Source organism: Lutra lutra, chromosome 7, assembly GCF_902655055.1.
Source record: "Lutra lutra chromosome 7, mLutLut1.2, whole genome shotgun sequence".
Taxonomy (NCBI): domain Eukaryota; kingdom Metazoa; phylum Chordata; class Mammalia; order Carnivora; family Mustelidae; genus Lutra; species Lutra lutra.
Genome location: NC_062284.1, coordinates 103,229,089 through 103,236,801, shown reverse-complemented (window position 1 = coordinate 103,236,801; position 7,713 = coordinate 103,229,089). Strand labels below are relative to the sequence as shown.

At 43.2% G+C, this 7,713-nt stretch overlaps 1 protein-coding gene across 1 annotated transcript in view; it reads left to right on the top strand.

Moving 5' to 3' along the window:
• Positions 1-1,420: 1,420 nt before the first annotated feature.
• TBPL2 (TATA-box binding protein like 2) overlaps positions 1,421-7,713 on the top strand; it is a 28,267-nt gene continuing 21,974 nt past the window's right edge. Inside the window, exons 1-3 of the mRNA XM_047738032.1 lie at positions 1,421-1,474; positions 4,708-5,168; positions 5,998-6,085. Coding sequence (XP_047593988.1) covers positions 1,421-1,474; positions 4,708-5,168; positions 5,998-6,085 — 603 coding nt within the window. The remainder of the gene's footprint in view (positions 1,475-4,707; positions 5,169-5,997; positions 6,086-7,713) is intronic.

Genomic DNA, 7,713 nt, shown 5'->3' with positions numbered 1-7,713 from the left:
CAAAACCAAGAGCTAGTACCTCAGTGACCAGGCAGGAACTGTGCTAAACATTTTTTTGTGGGCAGAATTATAACAAAAATTCCATGTCATTATAAACCATTATATAAAAGTCAGCTTTATCAAAGCGTTTCCTATGTTCTTGATTAGAAATTCTGTAAGATTTCTATTGTGATCTGATTGTGAGAGCCATCTGTCTCTACCATGATGTGTTTCCCATGCTCCATTTTAAAAAAGATTTTATTTATTTCAGACAGAGAGAGTGAGAGCAAGAGCCAGAAAAGTAGCGTGCACACAAACACGAGCAGAGGGAGGAGCAGAGGGACAAGCCAACTCCCTGCTGAGCGGGGAGCCCTAGGCCAGGACCCTGACCTGGGAGAAAGGCTGCTGTTTAACCCACTGAGACACGCAGGGGCCCCCACCCCATGCTCCATTTTGAGGGCAGTTTCATTCACCAGCGAAGTTTGATGGATTATCTTTGAGCTTGGTACAGAGCCACAAAGATGAGTAATCAAAATTCCTGCTCTCAGAGAGTATAGTCTAACAAGAAAGACATATTTTATGTGCGTCTCCGTGTACATTTTGAAATATCTTACATAGAAAGTGTCAATTTTATGTATAGAACCATCTGCACATTTAAGTTCTCAGGAAAGCGGAGGCACTGAAAATTAAAACAACGATTTCAAGAAAGAGGCACCTCTGAACATTTGGTTTTTGTAGGACCTGCTTGAGCTGCCTCAGACTGCAGCGGCAGATTCCATTGTGTGTCGCTTTATTTTTTTACGTATTTTATTTCAATTCCAGTACGGTTAACATACAATGTTATATTAGTTTCAGACTCTATGTGGTTTTAGACTGAATTCTCTGTGAGCGGAGAAGAAACACCTGGGATTTGAAGGTGAGAAGCAATCACAGCGTAAAAGTACTACACTTGACTGGGTAAGGGTGTTTCAAATTCCCCTCGCTCTGTTCAGGAGAGAGAAGGGAAAAAAAATCCCTTCAAAAGGGGGGTGAGGATATCCTTCATTTCCTCCTCGTCCCACGTGTTCACTTTTTATGCTGCTAACACCCAGACCTCTGTCCTGGAGGCCACGGCAGCACTTGCAGGGACTGAAGGAAATCTCCAAATTTGTGGGCCAAGCTGGGGCTCAGCTGTGGGTGGAGTGCGGTGATTGCACCCTAGAGAGGGGCCTCTACCCTCCCGCGTCCTTGCACTCTCCCCATTCTCTTCATCTTCCTAAAGGCCTTTGGGCCGGGGCTCAGTTTTGCGGTCCCGCCCACCGGCCCCGCCCCGCCCACCGCGTGCGGCCCCGGGGCTGATAAATGGTCTGCGCTGCTGGTGCGTTCGGTCGGGCTCCGCGGTAGCTAGACTCGCCTGGGCACTTTCCGGTTCTCAGCTTTTCTAACGGTGCGGCCTCCACCCATGGAGGAAGAGCAGACGTACCTGGAGCTCTACCTGGACGAGTGTGTCGCCCAGGTGAGAGCGAAAGCCGTCGTCACTGTCCTGGGGCCAAAGCTCGTCCCTACCGGATGGCTGAGCGCGCCCACACCTGAGCGCAAGGGCTTTGCCTTCATTATCTGGCCCCGAATTCCTAGCGACCGCAGAGGTGGGCTGGTTGGTCCTCGTCTTTAAGTTGAAAAATAGAAGCTTCGAAGCTTCGAGAGGGGAAATTACTCGCCACAGGTGGAACCTGGTGTGACTCCAGAGCCATAGTTAGAAGGCCCCGTTTCCGTTATAAAGACGCAGACACGGAGAGTTCGCTTCTGTGTCTCCCGTGGGGACCACTGGTTCCAAATGTCTCTGCTCTGCTATGGCAAACCTAGGCGGACTATCCCGTGCAGCTCTCGTAAGGTGTGGCAGCCTCCCATGCCAAGAGCAGGCCTCCAAAAAAAGTCTCTAGGGACAGGTGGGGTCGGAGTGTCGCAAAATTTGAACTGGAGACACCTGTGGCTTCTTTCAATTCACGATTCTTAAGGTGTTTGTTTTAACAATTTAGAAAATCCTTAGAGTCAATATTGTAGAGAGCAAGGAGTCCTCAAAAAGGAAAAAGTGCAGCCTTCTGTGTGGGGGATTTTTTTTTCTTTTCTTTTTTTTTAAGATTTTATTTATTTATTTGACAGATCAGAAGTAGGCAGAGAGGCAGGCAGAGAGAGAGGGAGAAGCAGGCTCCCCGCTGAGCAGAGAGCCAGATGTGGGGCTCAATCCGTGGACCCTGAGATCGTGACCTGAGCCGAAGGCAGAAGCTTAACCCACTGAGTCCTGTGTGGGGGATTTTTAAAAAGACAAGGATTCACACCAAAGTAGAAATAGCGAAGCCTCATTGCGTTTAATATAGCAAATGAAAGCCCACGCAGGAAAGATGAGTTGACGGTTCTGGAAAAGCAGTCTAACGAAACATCTCTGCAGATAGGCGGCCAAAGATGCAGTGAATATGCTGTAATTACATCCTCTTAGGTGTTTTCCTACGGTGAACTTGAAAAGGAGGCTGTCAAGCGGCTTTTGCTATAAAACATCCCATATCTTGCTGCCACTGCCTTAGATTCCTGCGGAGGTTGGGTTTCCTTGGGTGAGCGCCACCTCCCTGCTCAAATGCTGTGATGAGAAAGAGGGGAGACAGGGATCCTTGCAAATATTGTGAACTGGCTGGTGAGACTCTTTACACCAGTATAGGAGAGGCCAGTGGGACAATGGAGAGGAATCCTGGGTGTTCCCCACCTCACTTTTCATAAAGCTGATCTGTGGAGTGGGGTAAGTGGGGGAGAATTACATAATTCAGAATGAAATATAGCCCAAAATCTTGTCCAAAATCTTTCAAGAGAATAGCTGCCTTCTTCTAGAGAAGTGTTTTCTTTGAACAATTAGTCACCCCTGCCATCTGCTGGATTTGGAGTAATAGAACAATTCAGTAGGATCTAGCCAGACATTTTATATTCGCGTGAGGTAGTTTTGTCATGAGGATCCAGCGTGAGGTGTTCACAAACAACCAGTTGTCAGAAGTCAGATTTTCTAAGGGATGAGGTTATCCTGCTAGCAGTGCTCAAAATCTGGAATCTAGGTCTACAGCCTGGGCAATGCAGGTGGTAACCTATGTATCAAGGTAATCGATTTTTTTTTTTCCCCAATAAGAAAGCCTGTGAATTGGACATGAAGCTGCTTTGCCCAGTTGCACACCTCATTCCCTGAGTTGATGGTAACGGAGGCTGAACAGCCTTCCCCAGACTGGAAGTACAATACATTGATTTAAAACCGTTCTTGCCATTTAAATTTCAATGACCGTTTTCCTACTGTAGATTCAAGAATCTAGAATATTTGCTCCTATCTCCTTTGACTAGAAGGAATAACCTTGGGTCTTCAGTGGAGTACTGATTAGCACTCAAGGCACTTGTTTCTTTATAAAATGAATTTAAGGCTCTAAGAAATAGGTGTGCCTGGGTGGCTCAGTCGGTTAAGCGTCTGCCTTTGACTCAGGCCATGATCTTGGGGTCCTGGGATCAAGCCCCAGGTTGGACTCCCTGCTCAGTGGGAAGCCTGTTTCTTCCTCTCCCTCTGCCCACCCCACTCCCCCTCATTCTCTTTCTCAAATAAATAAAAGCTTAAAAAAAAAAAAAAAAGACAGGGTGGGAAAATAACCCACTCAGAATTAATTTGGGACGCTGGGGTGGCTCAGTCAGTTGAGAGTCTGCGTTCAGCTCAGGTCATGATCCCAGGGTCCTAGGATCCAGTCCCATATCTGGCTCCTTGCTCAGCAGGAAGTCTGCTTCTCCCTCTGCCTGCCGCTCCCCCTGCTTGTGCATGCTCACTCTCTCAAATAAATCTTAAAAAAAAAAAAGACTCTAGAAAATACTTAACTGAGGTTCATAATCAAGGAGACAATAAGTCTGTTCAAAGTCCACACTATTTTTTAAAATTTTATTTTGTCCATTGCGGCATTTTATTTGCATATATATATATATATTATATCCCTAGAAAAAGAATCCCAGGATTTTCCCTCCTGTGTGTTTTTGTCTTGGTTCTTCATGATGCGTGATGCCAGTTGAGGTTGTCTATACAATGGCAGGACGGGAACAGATTATTCTGCCATTTTTCTAAATCTTTGAGTTGTACATCACATCTGGGGCTGATCACACTTGTTTAACCTGCCTGGGAGGTTCACAGTAATTTTCCCGGCTCTGTGATCATAAACGATTTCAAATTTGCCAATGTAACCAGGCTTCATCATCACAGACACCAGACGATGACTTTGGAGCAGGGCTTAATAAGAACCTGGCCTTATTGTTTCAGGTTTTGTTTGCTTCTCTTTTCAGTGTTGTTAATGCTTCTAAGAGCACCTGCCAGGCCATTCATTTGCATCATTCTGGTGGCTCAGAAAGGGCAGAAAGAGGACCCAGAGTTCACACAATTTAGAGTGTAGTTGCTCAGTTGCCTTTATTACAAAATTAGAGTGGCAACTTACTATGGATCTAATGTAGGAAAAACATTTTTTGAAAAATGCTTTCTCTGCATTTTAAGATCGACTTTCCTGTTTCTATTAAGTATGCTGCAACTCTGAAATATAACTTTAGTGGTACTTTATGGAAAGAGACAAGGAATGAACATAAGCTGTCTTGGACTGCTTGCATTCTTGAACCCCCTGCTGCCTAGCAATAGTGGTATCCCTTTGGTGTGACTTGGTGTTCTTTTTTTTGCGTTTTGTTTTGGGAATGACCTAGGATGACCTCGCTGCACCCAGGTCGTCTCTGCTCAGCCCAGTCACACCTGATGTTGTGGATATCCCTAATTCATCCCATCCAGAGACCGTGTTTAATTCACATCTTGAAGAAGTCCAAGAAACCTCTGGCCATTTCTCATGTGTGGATCTTAGCTTCCTACCAGATGAACTTACCCAAGAAAATAAAGACCAGAGTGTCGTTAGAAGCAAGCATGAAATTGAAGAAAATTATAAAACTCAAAGTCAGCCAAGTAGGCTGTCATTACCCAGGGAACAGGACATTGGTCTGGGGTTAATAAGCAGCAGCAATGTATCGAATTCCCACTCACATCTGTACCCTGGTGATGCTGACTCAGTCCAGCCTTCTCTTGAGAAACCAAATTCCATGCCTCTGGTGTCCATAACGCCCATGACACCAATGACCCCTGTTTCAGAATGTTCTGGAATTGTGCCTCAGCTACAGTAAGTTGTTTACATGTGTATGTGTGTGTTTTTTTTAAAGATTTTATTTATTTGACAGGCAGAGATCACAAGTAGGCAGAGAGGCAGGCAGATAGAGAGAGAGGTGGAAGCAGGCTCCCTGCTGAGCAGAGAGCCCGATGTGGGGCTCGATCTCAGGACCCTGAGATCATGACCTGAGCTGAAGGCAGAGGCTTAACCCACTGAGCCACCCAGGTGCCCCTGTATGTGTGTATTTTTAATGGGTGATGCTCCCAGGTACACATTTTAGTTTCCGAATGTAATGATGACTAATTTCAGAGTAATCGTGTAGGGAAGAGCATTTCAGGTTCAATTATTCTTTTGTCCATTCTTAATGGATTGTGGCTTTACACAGTTTGGTTATCTGTAAAATGAAGTACTAGTTCTTGATCTCCTAAGAGAGACTTAAGACTTAGTATATATATTCTCAAAGGGTTGTATTGTTTATGTTACAACACTGTAATTGCTGAGAATTGTGGTTGGGATTGGATAAACAGAATATAAAGATGTAAAATTGAATTCAGTTTGCAAATTGATTTAGAATTATGCTTTCTGTTTTGAGGCCTGGTTTTGAAAAAGATTTAAAACTTTTCGTCAGCTAGTCATGACATTTTAGAAGCTATTTTTAGTGCTTCGCTTTGGAATCTTTACATTTTACTAGGGTTTATCACGTTACAGTGTATTCACATTGAGACTAATTCTTCTAGGAAGTTGCTAATATACAATCTATAAAATGAGGAAGTTAATACATTTTAATTCTTTTTTACTTGTTATGTCTTATGTAATTTCCTAAAATTACTTATTTCATCAGGAATATAGTATCCACTGTAAACCTGGCCTGTAAATTGGATCTGAAGAAAATAGCTTTGCACGCAAAAAATGCTGAGTATAACCCAAAGGTGAGATTTCTCTGTATTCCTTTCAACAATTAGCTTCTACTTAGATTTACTTCATACGATCATGTTATTGACTCATTCCTTTGTTTTTGTTTTTAAAACAGAAAAAAAAAATTTGTTAGGGCAAAGCTTTTGACAACTCAAGAGGTTAATTGCCTCATTGTCTGCTTTGAAGTTCTAAAAAATTACCTCATTCTCCATGCCGAATAAAAGCAGTGATTGAGCAGTTCCTAAAAGTTAAGGTTTTCCCCTTGTCATTCAAAAAGATTTTTCAGTATGACCCCTTTCAGCCCATGGGAATGCTAACCTTCTTTAAAATGCCATCATAGTTCATAGTTTTTTTTTCCTAAATGCTGTCCCACCTGCCTGCCACATATTTTTCCATTTATAATTTCCCTTACTTGAGAAAAGTAAATTGTTCCGAGTGTGAAGTTCAAGCTTTTACTTTCTGATCTAAGATTCAGGTATTTCTTTTCTCTCAAAGTCTAATAAAATTTACTCTATTGTGTCCTGCCAAGGCTAAGCATCCAATTTTAATGGCCTATTAACCGAAGAAGTAGATTTGTTCATTCAGTCAACATTTAGTAATTGGCTGGTCTCTGTACCTATGAATGCAAAGACGAGTAAGGCCTTGTCCCTATTAGGGAAAAGTTCACTGTCTCGGATGGTGGAGGATTTACGGCCTTAGATGAAAAAGGTCGTATTTTTAGGCACACAGAGGACCTTGTGAGCATCAGCTATTTATGGATTAAGTCATTTTTGCTGTTGTGGGAGTATTCTTGCTGATTTCTGAATTTACATGTACTTGAATATTAGCCACATATTTCCTTTTTCTGGAAATATTTGACCAGGATGAGCACAGAAACACAGAGAGAAGCTAGGATGCTTATGGCCACAGCCATGATTGCCCACACTTTTAAGTCAGCATATTTAAGCATATTTTGTTGTCCATCATCTTCTGCTCTCCCTCATTTTGTTTTTGTATATAGGATCTATCCAAACTTGAACTTGACAGCCAGAGAAATTCTGGTTTGGCACTTAAGTTCCGTTCAGAATTTAATAAAAATGCATACTGTGTTAGAGTATTACCTTAAACACTTGGAAAACATTCACCAGATTTAATCAGCTCTGTGCAGTGCTGACTCAGGGCTCTTTCACTGTCCACATTTCACATCTGAAACTGCCAGTCCCATCTTGGTCCTGTGGACCCCCTCCAACCCATGGAAGCTGCAGTCGTGCAGAATACTCACCCTGGTTTCCTTCATAGCTTGCTGGGGGAAGATGAACACAGAAGGGGCCGCCTGGGTAGGACCAAAAGAAGCAACAAGTCCTTGGTGACATATCAGCATGGCAGGCCAGTAGCCCTGGTGCCCCTTGCTTCAGCACCTTCCAGAGTGCCTGCCCATGCTGCTGGGCGGGGCACCACACTGAGAACTGAAAATCAATGTGTCCTTCATCTTCAGCATGCCTCTCAATATATATATTCTGTTCTATAGTTTGGCTTTTTTTTTTTAGTACATTTTAGAGTCTTGGCAAAACTATAACATACTTTATACTCTCCCCTTCCCAAACAGTCTTTGAAAGAAAAAGGAAGTATTTCCAAGTAAAAAACCACAGCATCTAATTAGTCG